The following is a 25,997-nucleotide window of genomic DNA, read 5'->3' as shown; positions in this document are numbered from 1 at the left end:
ATAAATGGGAAAAAAGGGACAGCTATTCCTTACAGTAGAATTATAATTGATGGGCAGAGGGAAAATGATGAAAGTAGAAAAATCACAGTTTGACAAATATTATGTTAATAATTGCTGCAGACAAGAATCATAAATGAATATTTTAAATTAGTGGCCAAAATTGTTATGAGAAAAAGGATATTTACATAATCCTAACTTTACCCCTTAAGATAGTTTTTCTCAGACTGGAGGAGACTAACAACACATTGACAACTAAATGCAATATGGGATCCTGGATAGAATCCAGGACCAAAAGAAGGGTATTAGTGTAATAACTAGCAAAACTTACATAAATGATATAGGTTAATTAATAGTAATCATTGTTGCTTTCTTGGTTTGAATAGTCATGCATTAGCTAAAATAAATGCTAGTATTTGGAGAAGCTGAGTGAAGGATATATGGGCACGCTACTTTTTTCAACATCTTTGTAAGTCAAGCGTTTTTAAATCAAAATTTTAAATGTTTCTAAATAAATTAGAAAAACTATAACATTTTCTTACATTTGAATGGCTTTTTATAAAAGAAATTTAAAGAGAGGGATGTGGGGCTGGGGTGGTGGTATGCTCCATGGTAGAGCACTTGCCTAGCAAGCCCAAGGTGCTAGGTTCAATCTTCAACACCAAGAAAAAAAAATTACAGAAGGATACTTTTATGATCTAGACTTGACACAGGAAGTAAATGCCAACATTTTAGTGACTTGCCTAAGGCTACCCATTAAATCCCATTTTCCTTGCTGTAGAAGTCTGGACTTCACTATTTCATTCTCATAACTATAAAGAAGATGGAGAAGATATTGTTAATCCCATTTTATGGCTTTTTTAAACTGAGTTATGGCAAAAGTAAAAGATTTGACATGAGTAACACAGGTTATTGAATGGTGGAGTTAGAGGTCAAGTCCAAGTGTTCTTACTTTTAATCCAGTTTTCTTATTCATAGTCAAAAACTGTAGCTGTTTCTCTTTTATTTGTTTAGAACTTATAAATCAAATTTTGTATAGAATCTACAAGTCAAAACACTCTCTAGCCAGGCAAGGTGGCACACGCCTGTAATCCCAGAGGTTTGGAGGCTGAGGCAGTAGGATTGCAAGTTCCAATCCAGCCTCAGCAAAAGTGAGGCACTAAACAACTCAATGAGAACCTGTCTCTAAATAAAATGCAAAATCGGGCAGGGGATGTGGCTCAGTGGTTGAGTGCCCCTGAGTTCAGTCCACATTACCCCCTCATCCCCCCCAAAAAAATGTACTGGTCACTGTTGGTATAAAAAAGAATATGACTAGTTTTGTGTCATCTTCAAAGAGGTGAGTTGTAAAAGAAAAAAGTAGAAATTGGTCGGGGATGGTGCTCACTGAGCCTCCAGAGAAGGCAGCAAAAGTACTCCAGAATTGGCCTTGAAGCACAGTGTCCTCGAAGTCTCTTTTATTACTTATCTGTAAACATTTAGTGTCCTTCCACCAGTGAAGGGCCACTTAGAGACTACTGATGGAAAGTAAACTTTATTTTCCTCACATTAACTTTGCTCTTGGGATTACTTTAGAATCTATTTAAAATTCTGCCTCACTCACAGCTGAAATGAGTTTCACTGCCCATGTGTCTCTGGTCCAGCTGGCTGACCTCATGAGTTTCTCTGTGTGATCGTACCAAAGTGGCACCGGTTTGGTAGTACAAGGGCCTACCACCAGTTGGATAGCTTATGTTAAGAGGAAATAAGCTTGTGAGGCTTTGAAAATCTGAGTATATCACACTACTATTCTGTCACCAGGGCAGAGGAAGGCAACTCACCAGAGGATATAGCCTCCAATCCTCTGATACTCTGACTCTGGGTTGAACATGCTGCCTCAGCTTAAATTCAAGAGTTTTCACAATTCTGGGAGAATGGCTCCAGCTCCAAAGTGTGTGTGTGTGTGTGTGTGCGCGCGCACGCACACCACATTTTAGTCAGCTTTTTCTCCACTGTGACTAAAAGAACCAACCAGAAAACGTAAAGGAAGAAAGATATATTAGAGGTCTTAGTCCATAGACAGCAGGCTCCATTCCTCAGGGCTCAAGGTGAGGCAAGACATCATGGTAGAAGAGTGTGGCAGAGGGAAGCAGTTAACATGTGACCAGGAAGCATTAAGAGAGGTCTCCACTGGCCAGATATAAATATGTATCCCCAAGCCACACCCTACCACTTCAGTTACCATTCAGTTAATCCTGTCAGGGTATTGATTCACTGATTGGGTTAAGACTCTCACAACTCAATCATTTCTTCTCTGAATCTTCTTGCATTGTCTCACATGTGAGTTTTTGGGGAACACCTCACATCCAAACCCATAACAGTACATGTGTGTCTCGATTACTTTCACAACATTTAACCTGTTGAAACTCTATGGATCATCTAAGTGGACCATCTCAAATTTATCTAATTAAACCCAAGATTGTCTTTTCTTCATTGGTTTCACGTGTGCGTTCGGAGTAGCCTGTGAGGAGGGTGAGGTCAACATCATGGAGATTTAAGGCATTAATATTTAAGATCCACTCATCACCACAATCCTGAAAATTATAGTATGGCCAAGGTCGGAAAGAGTAAAACCAGATGATTATTCTCTGCAGGGCAGGTGGTTTGGGATCAGCTTTGGAATGTCCTTGTTTTGTTGGCAGGCATATGGAAAAAAAATACACAGACATATTTGAATATGATTCAACATTGATAAAACAGCTTCTGCTGATGTGCAATTAGGGCAGGTAAGTTCTTTGTTAAAGAACCTTCTTCAAGCTAACCTGGAGGGGGAGTGCCTCATATCTCATTTACTCTGGTGTGATCTTTTGCTCTGAACCTCTTTTCAGATCTTTGAATGATAGACTTGATACATTTGAGATACCCATTTTTGTCTTGTCTCTCTGTGGCAAGACTAGCCACAAGTGTTGCAAAACTTTTGAGAATTGAAGAGTCCAAATAATAAGCAGAAAGTTTAATGATGCAATTTCAATTGGTTGAGGGGGTGTTCACTGGATTGGACGGGGTGGGGTTGGGTGGAGGATGGGGGGAGGGAAGGGGATGGGAATGGAAAAGATAGTAGAATGTATCAGACATAACTTTCTTATGTTCATATGTGAATATTCAACCAGTGTAACTCCATATCACGTACAACCACTAGAATGGGAAGTTATACTCCATGTACATATGATATGTCAAAGTACATCGTATTGTCATGTATAACTAAAAACAACAAACAAATATGTAGAGAAAAATTATAGGTTTATATTTAATAGCTGATGCCCTTGTATAGTTTCTCTGTTAATAAAACTAAATGCCCAGTTGTATCAGTTTCCAGTTGTATCACCAAACATATTAATGCAAAAACTTTAAACCATGTTAGACTTAAAGTATTGACTGATGACTGGTGAGTAGGACCTTTATTACTTTATAGTATGTTACCTTTCAACCATGATTACTCACTCTACATTAACCCTCTAATGCTTGTATACTCTACTGATGCGCTAATTTCATAAGACATTAGAGTGATTTCTGTTGCATAAATGATAGGTTTCATTGCTTATAAAATGTGCTTCAACACACTCAATAATGTCTTTTTCAAACTTCTATTGCATTGATTACATCTGGCAGTCCCATATGGTGAAACTTCGTTACGACCTTTCCAATTAAATTACGGTTGGAAACCCACTTCTGGGGTACAGCTCAGCAATCTACTAAATTTCTCAGTGACATTCAGAACATGAAATAATTTTGAGAGAATAAATTTGCAATACAAGTGGGAACAGAGGAGAAGGCTTTCAATCTGTATTAATTTATTTTTCAAAATCCATTACTTGTGCAATGTGTTTTCTAAGCTAATTCTAACCAAGGATGAGAAACACAGCCTTAGCAAGAGTCTGTGCTTAAGATATTTTCATATGTCTAAGCAGAATGGCATAATATGGTTCTTATATGTGAGTAGAAAAATATTCTAAATGCAGATTCTCCATACTTCCTCCCAGGATTGGCCTGGGCTAAGGACCTACATCCTATTTCACAGAGAAAAAGGGACCTCTCTGTCAATTTATATAGTTTCCCACGATACCATCTACCCACCTCAAAGCCTCAGGAGCCTTGTATTTTATCTTTTTTCCTGTTTCTGTAGATATATTGTCTGTGCTTCTGTCTAAGGCCAATCACTCATCTGGTATTCTCCATCTCCTCTCCTCTCTACTCATGATTCCTCTCCTGCAATGCCCCTCTCCTAAATAATCAGTTTCCCCTTTGCTAGAGCATTACTATGAGAAAAGAAATATGCTGTTTTTCCCCCCCGTTTTAAACTAACAAATAAAATCCTCTCTTGACTGCTCCCTTTTCATCAGGCTCCTGCCTTGTTTCTTTGTTCTTCAAAACAGCTGCCTTGGCTCAGTTTCTATGTCTCTCTCCCTCATTCTTTCTGAGTTTGCTCTAATCAGGCTTTCACTTGCTTTCTTCTGACCTTCTCCATTCCAGCTGTTCTGGCTTCTTGCTGCCCTCCCTTTGGAATGACCAGACACACTGCTTCTTTAGGATTTATACTTGCTAATCCTGGGCCTGGAATCCCAAGCATGTAGGGCTTGCTTCCTCATCTTACTCCTAGAAGCCTCCTTTCAGAACTCACCAATTCAATGTCTTTTTCCTGATTTTAGCATTTAAAAGTCCAGTGCTTCTTCTCACTCCCTCACTCTCTTATCTCCCTTGACTGAGTACCAGCCCTAGAATATTGACCAATTTCTACTATTCTATGTAAGTTTTTTTTTAATGAGTTTCATTATAAAAAGGTTTGGAAGTTTAACAGACAAAATAGAAGTCTCCCTTTACAAACCAATTGAATGTCCATGACAAGAAGGGGTTATTGAAGGGAAGGAGCCTGACCAGTCCTGATGGACTTTGTCCACTAGCTGTGCACTGTGTACTCCTAGCCAGTCTAACCAAAGTCTCTGAGTCTCAGCTGACTCAGGAGTTAAGATAGTAAATGATGCCTAAATCATTCACTCAGCAAATATTGAGCACAGACCAAGAAGTGGGTGAGGCCCAGATACTTCTGAATGAGGAAAATATGGTACCTGTCCTCATGGAGCTTCAGTCTAAAAAGAGAATAGATATTAAACAATAATTCTGGACACAGATGTAAAAGTCATAGCCGCTAGATTGTAAAGAAATAGAGGAGCTGGCTTATATAGCACCTCACTTGTAATGAATGCTCAGATATTTATTTCCTCCTTCCCTGTTCTCAGACCACCGCTACCTTGTTTCAACCAGTTTTACTAATAGGCATATTCTAGTTGATATCCTACCAACATGTTGGACAGTTACCTGGTATACCCCTTAAAAATGTAGCATAATGAGGTCAATATCTGGAATTTCTGATTTAAGAGTTTGTTGATGTTGCCCCTAAACTGTACTCTACCCATCTCCTCGGAAATTCTTATGCAGAATTCACCAGACCAAACACTGAAAAGTGCTGATTTAGAGAAATACTTTTATTATCTCCCTTTTTAATAACGGGTTATAAAAACATTTTAAAGCCATGTCATTCTGAATAAATTATGCCCTCCCAGAAGCCATTTAATCTAGGACTTTTGCCTCACATTAATGATATTAATGATCCATAGAGATCACATACTCACTATCTAATCATACTAGGTTCTAAATCTTAAAATAACTTGCCTCCCCCGAGGACCCCTTTTGTTGTCTGTAGCTTTATTGCAAAAAATACTTGAAGAGTTTTAAAATGTCATCAATTTTAATGGCTAAAAAGTAAGGAACAGCAAAGAAAGCCTTGACCAGAAAGGAAATTGACCTCAGACAGCCTTTCTGCCACAGGCACTGAGGACGGTGATCAACAGATGGTGCTGATGGCTGCAATTATTAAGCCATGCGGATTCAAATATGAACATAATTTCACTCTCTTAACATAATTATGTTAAGTCAAAGAATTTTAAAACTTGGCATGTGGCCATGTTCTGCAATAAGGTCATAAACCCACAAAGTATTCCTGTGTGAGTAGTCATAAGGTAAGTTAGATATTACTCAATCCAGAATTATCAAAGAATAGAAAATCTGACTTGAGGGGTGAAAAACAAAAGTACACCAATGGCAATGTGTAATTGCCTTTTTTTTTATTTTAAAGAGAGAGAGAGAGAAAAAATTTTTTAATATTTATTTTTTAATTATTGGTGGTCACAACATCTTTGTATGTGGTGCTGAGGATCAAACCCGGGCCACACGCATGCCAGGCGAGAGCGCTACCGCTTGAGCCACATCCCCAAACCCCCCTATAATTGCCTTTTAACTGCAGTAATATACTAGATAAATCCAAGAAGAATTTTGTTTGAACTTTCTAGACAACTGAATCATATCCCACTAAACATTCAGTATTTTGCTTCAGATGGCTCGCAGAATTTATCTGACAATATATTATGCACTCAGTCCACTGAGTAGAGTAAGTTAATATGTTTAAAATAGTTCAAGGGCATCATCATGAATATCCAGACCTGGTACTGCAATAAAACCATGATTATCAGAGGAAATTTTCTGTCAGGTCTACATGGTTTTTCTTTTGCTGCACACCAACATTTTTATGCCTTCTTCTTGAAGTCATTGTGCCTGTCTCCTGGAGCCCCGTCCTCTAACTTTTGTTTTTAATTGCTAAAAATAGGAATCCAAAAAAAAAAAAAAAAAGCATACTTACTGATTGTACATACAATAAAAGTATATATTCTGGGTTAGGAAATAAGACCTGCCCCTCCGAATTAACTGTACAAGGTTCAATACAAAATTTGTATCTTTATGAATTTTTATTTTTGACTGTTCAAATATCTTCAAGTTCTTGCTTATTCTGATTCTTCACTTGCGTTCTTGTTAAAAGGAGTCATCTTATATTTTGATCTTTGTATAACTGAGATACAACCATAACACACAGACTATAGAGATTCTAGGTATGTACTATAACTTTAGAGAAATGACTCCCTTTTTGCCACCATCTATTTTTCCCACAGGTCAAATACCCTTTGGTTATTCTCTAATATTAAGAGTTTAAGTCTTTTTTTAATATTTATTTTTTGGAGTTGTAGTTGGACACAATAACTTTATTTTATTTATTTATATGTGATGTTGAGGATCGAACCCAGGGCCTTGCACATGAGAGGCAAGTGCATTACTGCTGAGTCAAAACCCCAGCCCCAAGAGTTTAAGTCTTAATATTGTATTTACCAGTCTTATATGTGACTAATAATTATCAATCTGATAAATGACTAGAGTTACTTCAGTGGAGTTTTATTTTTCTAATAATTATAGATTTTCTATATTTAGCAATTAAAAACAAAACTTTTTTTATATGTTCAAGAGCCATTTATAATGCCTTTTTGGTGAAGTATCTGTTCATATTCTTTGCCCACTTCTCTATACTATTCTTGTTGGTTTTATTAATTTATACAGGTCCTTTGTTGACCTTTATCCTTTTGTAATAGAAGATTGATTTTGTCACTCGTATTTTGACTTATATGTTTTCTGCCATACATATTTTTTATATTAGGACAATTGTATTTATTAATGTTTCCTTTAATGGATGCTAGGACTTTGCCACCTTTAGGCCTCCTCCATTTCAACACTATAAGTAGATACGTTTGTATATATAAAATACACACATATATATCATATCTATATATGAAACATATATGTAATATGTATGTATATATATATTTATATAAATATATAATACTATATATTATTTATTGTAATAAATATGTTATTATCACATAATTATATATTATTATACATATATTATTATATTTCAAAATTCCCATGATTTCCCTCTAGAATTTTAAAATTTTATATTTTACTTTTAAAATCTATCCATCTGCAATTTATTTTGATTTGAGATATAAAGTATGCACCTTCTTAAATTTGTAAATACATGGATTTCCTGTTTTCTCAGTACCAGTTTTTACAAAATATGTGTCTTAACCCCTGGTTTGAAATGCTACATTCTATATACTTAATTGTATTTTGACCCATTCTATTTTAATTATCATAACTTTAATGCATTTTACCTTCATATCATTATTCTTTTCCCCAGAATTTTCTTTGCTCTTCTTTTAGCTTAATTTATACTATATGACATTTAGAGTTAGCTTGTATAATTTTAAAAATGTTACTATTTTTTTAAACAGTTTATTTTATTTATTTTTTTATGTGGTCCTGAGGATCGAACCCAGTGCCTCACGCATACGAGGCAAGCGCTCAACCACTGAGCTTCAACCCCAGCCCATAAAATGTTACTATTTTTTATTGAAATTGCATTAACTTTATAGAGTAGTATAGTGAGAACTGACATCTGTACAATATTGAATATTCCTGTGTAAGAATGAAACATCAATTTTCGTTTATCCTAAGTTTTCCCTCAATTGTCTCTTAATTGCTGTAAATTATCTTTTATGGTTTGTTTCAACCAGGATTCAAATAACGTTTAGGTATTTCAATTGATTGATGTCTCCCTAATCTCTTATAAGTCATATCTCCCTGCTTCCCCAACTATCACAGCTCTTTCTTACCAGATTTTGCTAAAATTGAATCAATTGTCTTGTGAATTTTCCTATTTTCTGCATCTTCCTGATGGTACCCTTATATCTAATATGTTCATTTGTCCTTATTTTAGCAAGAACACTACATAGGAGATGAAGTATGCTGATCTTTTTTGTGCCTATTCTTCAGAATCATTTTAATTTTTCTTTCAGATAACTCTTCCTTATTTGAGTGTATTCCTAGGGTTTTTAATGATCTTACTTCTGTGGAGGGCAATTTGGCAGTATTTACAAAAATTATAAGTACTTGTGTCTTTTGACCTAGTAATTTAACTTTTAGGAATTTATCCTGCAGAGATAATTGCACACCTGAGAAATGATGTATTTCTGAAGTTACTCATTGCAACATTATTTGTAATATTAAAAGACTGTCATTGTTTAAATCGTCATTGGTAGGAGGCTAATTACATAAATCATGGCACATCTATACAGCAAAATGCTATCAAGCTGATAGCAAATTGGTGCAACCACTATGGAAAGCAGTATGGAGAAAGCTATTTATAGGAAATAGTCTCAGCTTATATTGTTTACAAGACAAAAGAGCATGCATAGAATATACATTACATTATTTTTATTGTAAGAAAAGGGGTAATATAGATGCTGTATATACATACAATATCGCTAAAAGATAAAATTGATTGGTTTCACCTGGAGAAATTGACTGACAAGGGACAAGGGAGTCTGAGAAAGAGAACCTTTATTGTATGTACACTTTTGTTGTTATTGTTTTTGGTACTGGGGATTGGACTCAGGGAACTTGAACACCGAGCCACATCCCCAGCCCAGCTTTGTATTTTATTTAGAGACAGGGTCTCACTGAATTGCTTAGTGCCTTGCTTTTGTTGATGCTGGCTTTGAATGGGCAATCCTCCTGGCTTAGCCTCCCAAGCTGCTGGGATAACAGGCATGTACCACTGTGCCCGGCTACACTTTTTATACCCCTTGAATTTTGTACTCTGAATATTTTACCTATTTAATTGATTTTAATTTAAAAAATGTAAGTACTGTAATAAATCAAAAGGTAGACTAGATATTAATTAATATATTCTATATTTAAACTTGTAGCATTATTTGCCATAAGTAGGATCAGTGTTAAAGGAAGTGAGATTTCATCCCAATATTAGGAGTTACCTCGTCACTAAGTCAAAGCTGAGAGGAACAGCTGTGCATATGTCTGTGTGCACACACATGGAATTCCCCAGAGTCAGTCTGGCATAGAAAATTCCTGCACTAAATTAACAGAAGTGGAGGGATTATTTCTAAATCTCATATCCAATGGGACTAGCAGGGCATAGTGAAGTAGAATGGGATTTGAAGGCTTCAGACAAAAGTTCAGGTACCCTAATTGACTTGATTTTGATTTATTAATTTACAAAGCAGGGTTATGTCCATCTACCTGTAGGTGTGTTATAAGAATTAACAATGACTTGCATTTTATCTAGAGATGCCTGGTCCATTATATTATTTTTCCAGTTCTAGAATTCCTTAAAGTAATTTGTTCCTGAGGGAAAAACTGAAGTCAAAGAGTGTAATTTATGGGAAGAACTTCTCTTTGCAGTTTGAAACACATACCTTCCTAGAATTTTGTTAGTAGTTCTTTAGATAGTCTAGCTCCCAGCTACTCACATGTAGACTCCATAAATGAGAACATGACAGGGTACTCCCCGCCCCCGAATTGGAATTGGGGTAGCTTTTCTTGCACTTCAATTGAGCTTGACTTTCATTGTTTTTCTTAGTACGATGATAAAGCTGTGTTTAAATGTAGGTCTGATTCAGTGTAAAATCTATGATGCTCATGGCAGTCTGATAGCCATCATTCAGTTATTTTCTGCAGGACTAATTTTCATATTTTTAAAAAAGGTTAAGTCAAGAGAACTATTCGATTGTATTCCAATTAACTTTGAACTCGAATCTACATCTACTTGATAGTTTCTGACACATATGCTGGGGTCATTAAAATAGTCTCTAAAATTTCTCTGACACAGCTAGATTTAAATTCTGAGAATGCTTAAGATACATAAGAAGCAAACCAAAAATTTAAAAAAAGAAAAACCGGGGCTGGGGATGTGGCTCAAGCGGTAAAGTGCTCGCCTGGCATGCGAGGGGCGCTGGGTTGTGTCCATCGAAATCTGAAAAATAAGTATTAAAATTTTTTTCTCTTCTCTCTCTCTCTCATTCCCTCCCTCCCTACCTCCCTTTAAAAAAGAAAAAGAAAAATCTTTGCCTGCATTTCATTGTGACTCTTTTGATATCTTCCAGTGGTTAACTAAGAGGGAGAGCAGTGAATCCTAATAGTATGTCAAGGACCCTGGATGCTGGCTGCTTACAAAATAAGACCCATAAACTATGCCTTCCATTCCACCTGTCCAGTAATGGGGAAAGCTTTCTACTGGTGTATGAGCTCGGTAAGGGATAGTTTCCTGCCAATGAGGACTGTTAAACTTGAATTAGATTCAGAAGAAAATAATTAAATCCATTTCTCTCCTGATCTCTGAAAATAAAGGTGGTCAATTACCATTTTAAGTGCCTCATGGAGAAGTGCAATTCTTCCCCAACTTTTTTTTTCCCTCCTCCCCAGCATTAACACTGGCTGACTTCCTTGACACATCTTTCTACACACTTCCTAAAGCTGTTACTATATTGTAAAAATGCTGTTCTGAAAATTACAGGGAAATATAACCAGAATACTTCCTCAGAACCTTTTTATATCAACTTATATTCTACTTGTTTGCCCATACTCAGAAATAAAAATTACAAGTTGCCTTTTCACAGCAAGGAACAGGGTGAGGAAACCAGATTCTTTTAGAAATTCTCCTATTACAACATTTATAAATAGCATTACCAGGCAGGTATTTTCAGGTAGCATTAGCACAACACTACTCAATGTCAGGGAAATTTCTTATTTTAAATTTATGAGAGCTTTTAAAAAGCAAAGGAATCAAATTATTTCTGACATACTCTTACTTTCATTTTTGCCACAGTCTGTAATCCTAAAAAAAGAATATTTATAAAACAATGCATGTCACTTAATTTCCTCAGGGTAAAACAGTGTGAGCCATGAGTGTTTTTATGGTTAAGGAAGAGGCATTTCATTTAGATTGGTAGTCTCTATTAGAGAGTCCTTTCTGTTAATGGCTAACACTTCTAGTACAAGGTGAGAAAAAGAATTTTGGAGAAAATCATAATAAGGAATTTTTTTCTGGATTTCTAAGTTAGCATGCATTTAAAAAAAAAAAAAACATCAAAACAACTGTGTGGAATATAAAATAGTAAAAGAGCATCTGAAAGTTCTAGTCTTCAAAAACTAGGGACGGGACCGTCCTATGACTCAGCTATATTATTATATAATCATTTTATATCCAAAAGAATTAGAGTCAGCATGGGATGGGGATATGGGCAGCCCATGTTTATAACAGTGCAGTTAATAATAGCCAAGATACGGAACCAGCCTAGGTGTCCATCAACACATGAATGCATAGAGACAATGTGGCATATATTCACAATGGAGTTTTATTCATCCATAAAGAAGAATGAAATTATATCATTTGCAGGAAAAGGAACAGAACTTGAGAGCATTATAATAAGCAAAAATGAGCCAGACTCAGAAAGTCAAGGGTCATATTTTTCTTTCATATGTGAAAGCTGGAGAGCAAAAAGCAAAAAACAAAAAAACCAGGCAGGGGGAATCTCATGAAAATAAAAGGGAAACCAGTGAAGTAGAGAAAAGGGCAAGGGGGAAGGAGGAGGTGAGGGATGGGGAAGGTACAGGGGAATGAAATTGACCAAATTATATCATGTGAATGTAAGAATACATAACAGTGAATCCCACTATTATGTGTAATTACAATGCACCACAAAAACTACTTTTTTGAAAAAGTTCTACTCTTCAGCTTTGCATACAACAAATGCTCAGTAGGTAGCATGTGACATTGCTGATATTTGACTACTTTGACTTAAAAAAAAACAACTGTTTCACAAGATTCAAGCTGATCTTAACATCCTTCCATATTTAGTTGATGTCATGTTCCCGTTAATCTAAGCCATCATACTGAAAGAGTGCTCATTTTGGGAACATTATGGTCATTAGCCAAAATAAGAAAGTAGCTTTGCATGGCCTCCGTAGAAACTGAAGCCAACTGAACCTAAGCATTTCACCTCAGGAGAGTTAAGGAAATGTCCTGAAACCCTCACATGTGATTTTATAATGTAAGGTCACAGGTTACAGATAAGGGAGCAAAATAACAATAGCTGAGGCTAATATTGTGGTGGGGAGAGACAGAGAATTCAAAACAGGAGAAGGAAGAGGAAGAGGAGAAAGTAAAAGGGGGAAAGGAAGTAGGGGCAAAAAGCTAGGGGCAGGGGAGAAGTAGAAGAAGAAAGATCCTTTGTATGTGGCCCTGTATACTGCTTTCCTCTACTGGGATATTATTGTGTTAAAATAGCATATTTGTGGTTCTGAATGTACATTAACAAGACAAACTTAAAACTGACTTGGAAAGCTATGAAAGCCTTTGTGTAAAGATTTTTTTTCTTTTGCTTTGTGCATTAAAATAACCTCTCTGGAAATTTTACTTCATTCCCCAGTCCTCAGGACATACTGAAATGTCATATGAATACATGAATGACTGAAGGTAAGTCAGACGACAGCTTCCTCCATTGGCAATATAATTGAGAAGTAACCTTACATCTCAGGATGTATTTTTAGGTTTTCAGAAACAGGGCCAACTTTTTAAAATGTTATTATATAAGTAACATTTTAATAAAGAACATTTAGTAAATCTAATTTTTAAAAACTCGGACTGAAAATCTGAATATCTATTTGAAAAACATAGACCTAATACACAAAAGAAAATGCCACAAAGGTAGGATGCTTTTGTCATCCTAGGCACTGGGATGCCTAGTACCTAGCACAGGGACTGGCACATAGTTGGCAAGGATTAGTATTTACTGCATGAGTGAATGAAGTAAATGAAATCCTAGGTCTTATATTCACATTTGGGTATTTCTCTAATCCATTAAATATCCTTTGTGCGTGAGAAGCTGTTCTGCAAAAAATCACCCAGTTTCTTACCTACAAAATTAGGGGCTAGACAAGGTGTTTCCCGCATAAACATTCATATTCTTGTAAACAACCAAGCCAGACAGTGTCTGGGGAAGAGAGCAAAGGGTAGGGATCCCTTAAAACATTAATGGGTAAATTAAGACCATTAATGCCTGGCTTGGTTCCAAAATGGCCTTGGAGGACATGTGACTTTGATTGATGACCTTCACCCATCTTTCTGAAACTACTTCTCAAATTTGGCTTAGGGCTCCTATGTCACTTTTTTTTAGCTCTTCTGACACAAATCCAAAGGAAGTCATTCATTGGCAAGTACTTATTCTCTTCAATTGTGCCAAAGAGAATTATTCATTACCGTTTTATGGAAAGCCTAAATCACATTTCCAGGACAACTGGGAACCTGCCAGTTCACTGTGCTTTGTTGACATTGATTTTATTTTCCCCAGTAATCACCTGCTTTAACCAAAGATTCTGAAATTCCAAAGGAGGCACTTTATTATTTGTGATCTCCTGAGAAAAGGGAGTTTGTTTTTTTAAATGAAAATATCTTAGGTATAGAAACATGGTTTGTAGGGTTCATGCTACTTATTTTTTTTGTTTTTGTCTTAAATACTTGTACTATGGACTATTTGGTTAAGAAACAGTGTTATAAAACGTTGATCTGTTTAGCCTACTTCTAGTTCTGCCTTGTCTAATGCATTAGGTAACCATTAACCATTTATTTAAATTTAAACTAAATTTAAGTTTAAAAAATTTAGTTCCCTAGGAGCACTAGCTAGAATTCAAGTACCCGACAGCCACAAGTAGCTGGTGGCTACATCATTGGACAAACATGTACATGTAACATTTCTGTCTGCAGAAAGTTTTATTGGGCAGCAAAGATAAGGATTCCTTGACTAAATGTGAGTCATGCTCCTTTGAGCCCTGATTTTTGACCTCTGCCCTGGGTCTTCTTATTCAGTTTACAGTAAGAACACTGCAGGGTCATCTTAGCAAGGCTCTCCCACTCTTGATATCTGATTCCCCATCTTTTTTATCACCCTGGCCTTCCTCCAGCAAGATTCCCGTCAAGTCTGTGCAGAACTCTCCTTGCTGCTTAAGTCTCCTTTTAGTCATTTTCCATCCACTGATCTCCATCCTTTTCCTTGGCTGGAAATTCCCACTTGTTCTTGTATTTAAAGCTACACCTGACCTCTCCCCAATTGCATGAAACATCCACTGCAGTAGTCTCTCTTGAGTACACTCTTCCGGACCATCTTTAACAAGTGTCGTGAATACTTTTTCTTTAACAGTGTTAGTCTAATTTTTAAAGGACACAAAGTAATCAAGTATTTTTTTAAAATATGTTTTTAGTTGTGGATGGACACAATACCTTTATTTTGTTTATTTTTTGTCTGTGGTGCTGAGGATTGAACCCAGGGCTCCACATGTATTAGGCGAACACTCTACTGCTGACCCACAATCCCAGCCACAGTAATCAAGTGTTTTAGGCCTGAGGTTGTGGCTCAGTGGTAGAGCAATCACCTAGCACATGTGAGGTACTGGGTTTGATCCTCAGCAGCACATAAAGATAAACAAATAAAGATATTGTGTCCAACTATAACTAAAAAAAAATAAAGATTTTTTAAAAAGATAAATAAATAAAGGTATTGTGTCCATCTACAACTAAAATTTTTTTTTATTCTTTTTAAAGATGTATTTTAACTAACTTTTAATTTTAGAAATTACTTATGGCCTAAGGTGAGAAAAGGATTGACCAGATATTTACTAGTCAACCTCCACTTACTGAATTAAAACAATTTCCCACGAGATTATGATCATTATGAAATGTTTTTTGGAGGTTCAGAGCCCCTATCCCTAATGGAACGGTAATATTACCACCCAGGGAGACTTACCTGGAAACTCAAAGCTTTCTTGGAAGCCTCAGACACTGACAAAGAAAGGCAGACTTTTCTTCTAATTCACAGTTCATCTTCATTCCAATTACCTTTCTGTCAATGCTAAGGAATCCAGACTTAATATATTATTAAACTTCTAACAAAGCACTTTAGAAATTCTGGGGAATTTTGCCACAACAAAATTTTCCTTGGTTGTGCTCCAATATTTCCAGGACTAGATTTGTCAGTCCCTAAATGAGCAGGCCATCAGGTCCAACTTTCCCCTTGGATGCATGCAAAAATACTCAAGAGTATAGTCTATATCTATAGCATAGTCAGGTCAGTGCAAGTGGCCATATAATTAGTAATTCCCAGCTACAGTTTGCCCAAATGACTTTGGGTATCAGTGGTACACTAGTAATTCAACCAATAATCAAGGAGTATTTAGTGAATAAGAAAAAGCTAGTATTTGAGTTCTTTCTTATTCTGACCCTTGGATTATCATTAAAAATAATATTTTTCAAAGAAAAATGTCTAGCTTTAAGGATTTAAAAAATCAGATGAAGGATCATTATTTTTTAAAGGTTACAATCTTGACTTTCATACAAATATAAAATGACTACATGTTAAAATTTCATTTAGCTCATTAATTGAGCATTAATTAATGAGAGAACCTGCAAGATATTATGACCAATTTGGGAGATAATTCACAAAGCAGACCAATGTACATTAGGAATACTAAAATACATTTGCTGAGTAGATGCAAAACTGGTCAGTACCCAGAGGGAAATAATCAGTTACATGCCACTCCATCATGTATATATGCTGTGTATTTTTATGCTCAAGAGACACTTACATCACTGTCAGTCTTCTACAACTTAGAGTTGTCCAAAATTCCAAGAAACGTCCAAAACAACAGAGTCAGATAGCCTGGAAATGTATGTTTTAGATAATGTAACATTTTTCCTACAAGACTTCTATCTACTCATCATCTTGGACTCTTTCTTTATATTTTCTTTTTCTGGCAAATGAACTTTCTGTAAGTTCTGTAAGTTTGTCCATGGTTCTGTCCTTTTGATTTGTCTGGCGTTTTCCCAAGTTGACCTTGTTTGAGAGATACCTGAGGAGCTTTCCTCTTCTCCATTCAATAGTACAGGAAAAAGAGCATAGGCATGTATCTACTGAAAACTGCAAATCATGAAAAGGGTCACAGTGACCTTGCTGGGTGGGCAGAGAGAGACAAAAGAAAAGGAAGCAAGGTTTAAATTTTGTACCAGAGAGAGATTCAGACATTACCTCTGAGGGTTTGCTAATTGAGTCTGATAACAGACAAACAATAGATTAATAGGAGAAAGCCTTTAACAAAATTTGTTAATGTGAATAAGCATGATTGAGCTTAACCCTAACCCTAACCCTAATCCTAACTCTTTTTCTAAGGAAGAGAGATTTGGGGAATGTAGGCTGTTTAGAGTAGTCATACATGATCTTGGGAGAAATGAATTGACCTGAGAAATAGCAATTAGCTTGTCAGTGATTCCTTTTGGGATTTGAAAGAGACTGAGAGATAATATGTTATGATAAAGTCTGTCCAGGTATGGTTACATTCCTCAGCCTTCTTTCCTGGGACTCTGAAATTTCAGAGAGAAGATGGAGGATCCTATGTTTTCCTGGTAGTCCTGGTTAGGGCAGATGAGGGAACCTAAGAATAAAACCTGTTCCAGCACCAGCTGCCCTCCAAGGACATTTAAATTAAAATAAACAGCAGGGCTGGGACTGTGGGAGAGCGCTCCCCTGGCGAGACTCGGGTTTGATCCTCAGCACCATATAAAAAAAAAAATAATAATAAAGGCATTGTGTTGTGTCCATCTACACCTAAAAAATAAATATTAAAAAATAATAAATAAATAAAATAATAGCAGGGTACCATATTCTGGGTATTGTTTTCTAAGATGTTAACAATTAAGCCTTTTGTAATTCCTTATTTCCTTGGTTCTGGTTTTAACAGATATCTCTATTTAATAACAGCTTTTTGGGGAAGAAAGACAATTTTAAAGGGAAAAAAAATGTACATTTCTTTTAAAAAATAATAGTGGACTGTATTTATTCATACCATGGCATATTGCCCTTACAGTAAGTAAAGATTTAAATCTAAGCCTTCACATTCCTCTGAATCACTTCTGATCATCATTTATCATGCATATCACAGGATCATTTTACAATGAAGGTTTTGATTGAAACCTTTTTAGTGCTTTTTGATGGAAGGAATCATAATGCATTTCAAAGAATTTTGGAATTCTCTACATTTCCACTTGATTATTTGAGTAGTCTATCCCTGCATTCCTACCCTACACATACACTTCAGCTTAATTATATACCTAAAATTTTACAGGTAATTTTGAAAGTTAGGAAGTTTTCAACAATTTATCACCTACTGAAGTCTGTAGCATAGCATACACACATATCTTTCCTGCCTTTGAAAGCAACAGGATTTATTCTGAGAGATTTGGCAAATTCCTCTGCTTTTAGCTGTACTGCTTGGTATCCAACAAACAGTTCTTTTGTATATCCCAAGGACAAAAGATTTGTCTACTTGAACAGATTTATCTGTTTGCACATGTCTTCTATTCTTGGGTCTTTTGTAAAGCATTTGGTTGTTGTTTTGAAGAAAATTGGTTTGTTCATTCTTTGAGTGATGGATATTTTCTTCACTTACAGTGCATTTATATCCTCCAGTGCCCTTTCTGTTCTTGTCTACATACCCAGAATGCCCTATTGAGGACAATTCCAGATTCAAGTTTAAGGAAAAACTCAGCTATGAGAGGCAGCACCCGTGGTAGAAATAAGTCCACTGAGGGAACAAAAATTAATAAGTAACTTCAAGTTCACACTTGCCCCAGCTGTGACACCTGCATAAGAAATGACAGCTGTGTCACAGCTTGGCTCTCTGCCTGAGGACTGGCTGCTTTCTTTGGATAATGATTATAAGATTTATTCCAATTTCAAAATAGTTAAAATTGAGGTAGACAAAGAACACAATGCATGTTTCATGAAAAATTGCTAAATTACAGATTACTAAAATACAGATTCTTTTTTTTTTTTTCATAAGATAGTGCCTTTTCTGTTTTTGGACAATTTTTTTTTTCCTCAAATTTCCAGCTTTATTGCTGTTGATCTAATTTAAGTCTTTCTCTTAGAAAGTCAGGAAACAAAGGCCTAGAGATTTCAACTTATTGCAAATGTTCCTGTGAAGCTAGTACTAAGCAGAATTAGAACAGTGGTTCCCAAACACTCAGTTTCCCAAACACTCCATAAAATTTTTACCAATCTGTGGCAAAGTGGGGGGGGGGGGAAAGAATAGTGAAATTAATTAATTTAAATATATTAGTTTTAAAGGAATGTCATTTTCGTTTTGAAATGTTTATTCTTTCATGTGATTGTAAGAGACTTGTTGTTGTTGTTGTTGTTAGGGTTTTGCTGTGGCTATTGTTGGTTTGTTTTTGCCCCCACTCCAGTGTGTTCATAATCAATAGAAATTTAGCAACCCTGTGTTGCATTCCCTCAATATTTTTAAGATATTGAAAAAAAATTACTAATCCTCTGCATGCAAAAGTCTGAAAATTAACAGACGAAAGGACTTACTTCTAAGACAGGGTTCTCTGTGTTAAGCTCTCATTCTTGTATTTTCCCCCCAAAGGAAGGGACATTCTTCAGCCAGTTTTCTCAGCTGTTGGGAGCACCTCCACCTTTTCTTCAACTTACAACTATGAGAACATTTTTTAAAATTTGAAAGAATTGAATTATTAAAAAATCAATAAGATGCATTTATGAATAAATGGGTTTTTTTTTCTTTGCAGTACTGAGAATCAAACCTAGGACCTTGTGCATGCAAGGCAAGTGTTCTACCACAGGAGTTTCATCCCCAGCATCAATCTCCTTATAAATAAGATTAATTCCCAAAGATATTTTTTTGAAGTATCTTTTTTATTATGCTGGTTTTAGTCTTGTGATTTCTCGTACTTTGATATTACAAGAAGATTTAGTTCCCTGGTTTAATGAAGTGTTTTCTAAAATAATATACACTTACACACATGCACACAATCAACCCCTACCACTGGCATCAGGGAGGAAAAATGCAAGAATTAGTGGTAGTTTATTCATAGCTCAATTACTTTTTCCTTTTCTTCTACTGCAGCACGATCTACTCCTATTCTAGTGCTGCAGTCCCTTGTGATTTTTATAAAAAGGCATTTTATTCACTTGCTTGAAAATAATATATCTCCAGCGTAAGTCTCCATGTGAGAGAAGCTCATTTGAGAATGTATTGATTATTATGATTAATCGTGAGGCCCTGGCATTTTGTAGATTGATGTTAATACAGTAATGTTTGAGTGCCACTTTTGTGACTGCTCAAGGTGGTGTACCTGTTGTTAATGCATCACATGTTCAGCCATTGTTTTGTGCCAGTGCTGGTGACAATACCACTTTGTCCAGTGGGAAAGCTGGCCTCACATTCAATGAGGAAACACTTTATCAAAGGGGAAAAAAATGGAAATGAGCCACTACCTATGGCTTCAGATTAAATTAACCTCAAGAACTCAGAAGCTTCAGTGACTCCTATGCAGCATCTTGTGCTTTAATATCTGTGCTGTATTAATGCAAAAAATATTGATTTGGCACCTACTATGTATAATGCAGTATGTCCTTATTCTGATTAACCTAAGATATAAAAGATGAATACCTTCTATTTTTTGCCCTCAATAAACCTAGGAAAAGAGATGATGCATATATAGAATTATCTTTAACAGCAGGAAGCAGTGGTGTATGCTGTTGCAGACATAGAGATTAAAAAAAAATGTGGTGAGATATCAGAGGAAGGGGAAGTTGCAGTTTTACCTGAAGGGCCAGGAGAGTATTCATGAAGGAGGTAAAATTGGAATAGAATCTCGAGGAATGTTTAGGATTTGAACATATGGAACTGGGTTGGGGTAATTTTAGGGAGGAAAAAAAAAACTACATAAACCAGCAACAAGAGAGAGAAATACTGAGATATATTTCGCACAGAGGGGTCTCACTAGAGTTGCAGGATCCATGAACAAGAGTCTTGGGTAGAAAGTTATGGTTGTTCACAGTGCAAAGGAGGCTCAAGACTGAGAGAGATTGTGAGGTTTGGTAAATAAGGTAATAAGCTGGCCATAGGGCATCGAGACAGTTTGATCTGACGGCAATTGATACGTTGGAGTGAAGAGGGTAGTAAGCAAGGATTCAAAGAATGACTAGGAACCAGTAGCATAGTCTTTGAGAATGCATTGGGAGCAAGAATCACTGTCGTGGCCATGGGCTGAATAGGGAGAGACACCAGGGATGCAGTATGGAATAAATGTTCACAATCCATTGAACACGAGGGGGAAAGAGATGCAGAAGAGTCAAAGACTGATATTGTAAGGAAATAGGTGAGTTTGATTAATAAGATAAGGGGTCCTGTGTAAGCTATCTTGTATGCAAAGAATCCACAAGAGTTGAAGAATAAACAGCCCATGAACAATTAGCAATGTACATCCGAAATAAATATAAAAATAAAACCAGAAATGGAATTTTACTTTTTTTTTTTTGGGGGGGGGGGAAGATAATCTGAATGGATATCATAGTTGAAGTATCTTTGTTTTGAGTTTTCAGTGGTTTATTACTTTCCATGGCTTACTACTGAGGAGAGAAGAAATCAAGGCCAGGGTTAGAATCATGGGAACGTCTACACTAACAAGGGAGAGCATGGAAAGGAAACCCCACCCCTCACCAAAAAAGACCTCCAAGCAATCAGGAGTAATCAGAGGCAACTGAGGTGCAGAGAGCCAACAACCAGGTGTGGGTAGGTGGGCTCAGAAAGGCTGTGCCCGGCTAGCAGAGGTAATTTTGTTGAAATCTACAAATTTGGCTTTTAATGGAGGAAGGCTTACTTAACTATGGCCAAAAACATACATTTCCAAAGCAGAGTTCTTTCAGTATTTACCGAAATGTTCCCTGGCATGAACTGCTACTGCTATTTCACAGCCACAGGCTCCTAATATCCTAGCAGAACATGTTATCAGTGGACACTGCTGCTTACTGCCCTGGAAGAGCCCTCACTCACAAACATAATGGGTGCTTTTCCTAGGAGTTCTCTAAAAGCCCAAAGACACGTTAGGGGTTTTGGCTTCACTATCCCCCCGCCCCGCTAAAGGAAAAACTGCACGTCTGCAGGTCCAGCAAACACTGCTTCTTTTTGCATCCAGACCATCTGCTGTAGACCAAGGGTTCTTCATCTGAGGCCACTGAATATCCTGGCCAGATATAATTTTCAGTTATCCATGTGTATGTATTTTTCTGAAAGGTTGATTTACCCTTCTCCTAATTTTTAAAAGACTTATTTTCTTAAAAAGGTAAGAACCAGTATAATACATTTTATACTCCAGCACAATGATGTGAGTTTCCTGAGGACAAAAGCCTGTTTCTATGTATTTTCATATGTTGGTATTACCTCTGTGATCTTGGCTGAATTCATAGATAATGGTGCTATCTTAGATGGGCCAACAGCAATGATAAAATGCTCATCTTAGTTCTACAGCCTCTTTTTTGTCTTGGCAACTATGCCTACAAAATGTATTTTCTCATAATAATGTTCACCATTAATAAAACTTGTAGCTTAAAATCAGTAGCTCACACATTTTTTGTAAAATAGTTTTGTGAGGTAGGGACTTTCCAAGTTTTTAGAGAATGCACGTGACTTGTTGAAGGCTATACAGCATAATATCAGACCTGGGACTTAAATCCAAGTCTTGTTCTCCAAGTTGCATATCTTCCTGTTTATCCAAACACTGGAGAAGGAGTTTACTTTAGTGGTTGAGGCACTGTCAAGTGATTTAAGCTCTAGTCCTGGCTCTACAACTTCATATGACATTGCCAAGTTCCTAACATCTCTAAGATTGCATTTCCATTTATAAAATGGGGGCAGTAAGAGTTCCTTCTTAAAGAGCAATTACAAAGTTTAAATAAGATATATTCTGTAAGTATGTGTAAAATGTTAGCTATGATTATCTCATGATGTTTCATTTGTAAATAAAAATGCCTATAAACATATGATAGGCCTACCTTTGTGTTCTGGAATGTATTAATTGGTCATTGATCGGGATTTTTTTGGTTTTTATGAAGAAAATATTTTTGATAGCCTGAAACATGAGCTTGTCCTAAAGGCAGTAATTTCTAAATAGCTGTCTTATTGACTAACAGAAACAACTGTCATATAATGAATTTAGTTTCTTTGTTTTGTACTAGATAATAAGTAGTGTTAAATGAGTAATGAGGCCTAGGTTTGGCCCTTCAGCAAAGATGGTATAGTGCAGTGATTAAGATGATGGGCTTTTGAATCTGACTGGATTTGAATTCTACTAAGTAGCATTACAATCTATGCACTAAATACTAGATATGTCTTAAGTCCTTTTATAACTTACGGGAGGACTTGTTAAATTTCCTCCTGAACCTAGAGAGAGAAATTTCCATCTATTCTATTTCTATCTAGTCCTGGAATTTTCTGGAGCACAAAAAAAAAGTGAGAATGCTCCAGCAACTGCAGCCTTCCAATGATGGTAGGCTCTTAAGACCTGGCTTCTGTCCCAGGGCTGCATGAGGTACATAGCTTGCCCTGCCCCAGTAGCAGCCACTCCATTAGCAGCAGGGGTTGTAAGAGTCCATATTGACTCATGCCTTCATATACAAGCTAGAATTATTCAAATCTAAATACAAAAGCAGGAAGGTAAGGGTTAGGGGAGAGGACCTTGGGAAAAATAAATAAATAAGTAAATAAATAGATGCCTCAAACTCGAAAATGTGAAGAACTTATAAATTGACCAGGCAGTTCTCTGAAATTGGAATTTCAAACATTATAGGACTAATTAGGATCTTCTGACGCAAAACCCTGTTGGAAATAAACTGTTCTTCAGTTAAATGTGTATGGACTCTCTTATTTGATTAATGGAGGAGACTGTTAATGCCGAGTCCTAATTAAAATGCAGTTTTCCTAATGTGTTTATTCAATGGCAGTTTATGTATTATTTTAATGATGAGTTTCAAAACTGATCAAGAGTAAATAAGTTACTTAATTATTTGAATAAACAGTTCTGCTTTCCAGATGCCTGCAGTGACAGAGTGGGAGAATACAAGGAAAAGGGGGGATCCTGTCCCCAGTGTGTACTGGTCAGGCTATTAGTGGAGAGACAGGGCTGCTAGAATACTGGCATGTTGAGAGGCAAAAATGAAACTCAGAAGGATCGGGGAATAATGTTTTCTTTTCCCAAGGGAAAATGGGACTTTGATGCCCTTCTGTTTGGTTCTAGAATTGTCTAATCCTGATAGTTAGAAATGCTCATTTCAAAAACAACCACCAATTGGTTAGTATAAGCTGAAATGGTAACATAAGCCTGAGTATTAAAGGACCATTTTGTAGCAAGAATTCAACTTCATTCTCAACTTTGGCTAGAGGTTCCTCCCTGGCCAAAGATTGTCACTGAAAACAGTAACCTCATAGGGAACCAGCACGTGAGGAACAATTCACAGGCTTGTGTTGAGTCTGCGCCTTCTCTATTTGGTTATCACTTTCCATGAGTTCTGTAACCTGGGCAGAATAAACTGAGACTTGTGGCATGGGTGTGTCTGATCTCTTTTTATCAACTGATAACCTAGTTGTAAGGTGTATTTATTTAATAAATTGTAGTAAATGGGTAAAGCAACATTTTCAAATGCCTAATTTCACTAGTTCATCTCAAGCCCTGTAAACATTTTTGGAATTTCATTACCCTTGTCCTAGAACTATGTACCTTATTAGAAGCTAGGATAAGTTGGTTCAAAATCATGATCAAAATGTGTGGTGAGGCTATGAAGTTATTAAACTAGCCTCACCAAGCATGACTTTAGAATTACTTGTATATGTATTTTTACTTACTCTAAATTTCATGAAGGTGAGGATCATGGTTATCTTGTTCCTGAAAGAATCCTCAGAACTTAGCAATGTTATTTGTTTATTTGAATATTAATTGAATCATTAGAGGTAGGACTTTCGAGGTTGGGGGATTAACTTGGTGGTGGAGCGTGTTGCTTGGCATGCATAAGGTTCTGGGTTCAATTTCCAGCACCAAAAAACGAATAAAGAAAAAGAAGGACTTTCCAACACATCCTTTAATGAGGCTTTGTTTTATAGTTATTAATATTATGAATGTTTAGAAATGTTTGGCTCACTTCACAAATTTTCCAAGAAATAATCTCTTATATATTTACCTTATACTCTATAGCTTTGAGATAACTGGCAATAATATGCAAATTATTGTTTTTTAGGCTTGAACCTATTCCAGTATGGCTTTCCTTGGACTATTCTCTTTGCTGGTTCTATACAGTGTGGTGGTAGGGGCCACTTTCTCTGAAGATACCATTGCTGAGTTGTCAGTGAATATGTATAACCATCTTCGAGTCACCGCGGAAGATGAAAATATTCTCTTCTCTCCATTGAGTATTGCTCTTGCCATGGGAATGATGGAACTTGGCGCTCAGGGGTCCACTCTAAAGGAAATCCGCCATTCAATGGGATATGACAGCCTGAAAAATGGTAAGTGTGCTTGAGTTTGATTTCTCAAGATGGTTTGGCTTTATCTTTGAACTCAATTATGTTGTCCTATGTCAGAGATAGCAATGTTTTACTCAGGGCAAGAAATGATCTTATGAGATGACATGGCCAACTTGGAGGATTAAGAAGAAAGAAAGGTTAATTTGCTAATTCCTGACTCCATCTTGGCTGAGTGAATCTAGGGAAATTCTTTCTTTTCAAAATTATTATCATTTCAAAAAACCCCAAAGTGATATAAACAAAAGCAAAAATAATTCTGGAGTTTCCTATCTAGAAAGGCCTGTATTCATCAATTATGATACAAATGAATGCAAAATGACAACTGTAATAAGTGCGATGAAGGCAACTTGGTTTTCTGAGAATATCAGAAATTTTTGCTTAAAATCAACTTTATCCTTACTGTATAAATAACAATAATTGTTTTGAAATGCTCTATTATTATTAAACTTATATGTATTAGAGAAAATTTCTAGCCAAAAGATATTTTATAGTCATTTTGATATGATGTGTGATGTCTAGTGTAAGTTTTCTAGTGTATATATGAATTAATTCATTAAAAAGTTAAGAACGAGGGGCTGGGGTTGTAGCTCAGTGGTAGAGTGCTTGCCTAGCACTGGTGAGGCACTGTGTTCGATCCTCAGCACCACATAAAAATAAATAAAATAAAGGTGTTTTTTTTTTTTTAAAGAAAGTTAAGAACTAAAACAATTTCCAATGTATTTTCTAGTTACAAGATTTGAAAAGTCCTATGAGAGTAAAATTTAAAGGAATATCTTGAATTTTAAACTAGATAATTAAAC

The 25,997-nt window shown here is 36.2% G+C and overlaps 1 protein-coding gene across 2 annotated transcripts in view; it reads left to right on the top strand.

Annotated features, from left to right (window-relative positions):
* Serpini1 (serpin family I member 1) overlaps positions 1-25,997 on the top strand; it is a 78,439-nt gene that overhangs the window by 21,176 nt on the left and 31,266 nt on the right. For both annotated transcript variants that reach the window (XM_027942113.3, XM_027942112.3), the window contains exon 2: positions 24,912-25,179. In XM_027942113.3, the coding sequence (XP_027797914.1) occupies positions 24,930-25,179 (250 nt within the window). In that variant the 5' untranslated portion in view covers positions 24,912-24,929. The remainder of the gene's footprint in view (positions 1-24,911; positions 25,180-25,997) is intronic.

The sequence above is a fragment of the Marmota flaviventris genome, chromosome 8, assembly GCF_047511675.1.
Source record: "Marmota flaviventris isolate mMarFla1 chromosome 8, mMarFla1.hap1, whole genome shotgun sequence".
NCBI classification, from domain to species: Eukaryota; Metazoa; Chordata; class Mammalia; order Rodentia; family Sciuridae; genus Marmota; species Marmota flaviventris.
This window is presented reverse-complemented; position numbering and strand designations above follow the sequence as displayed.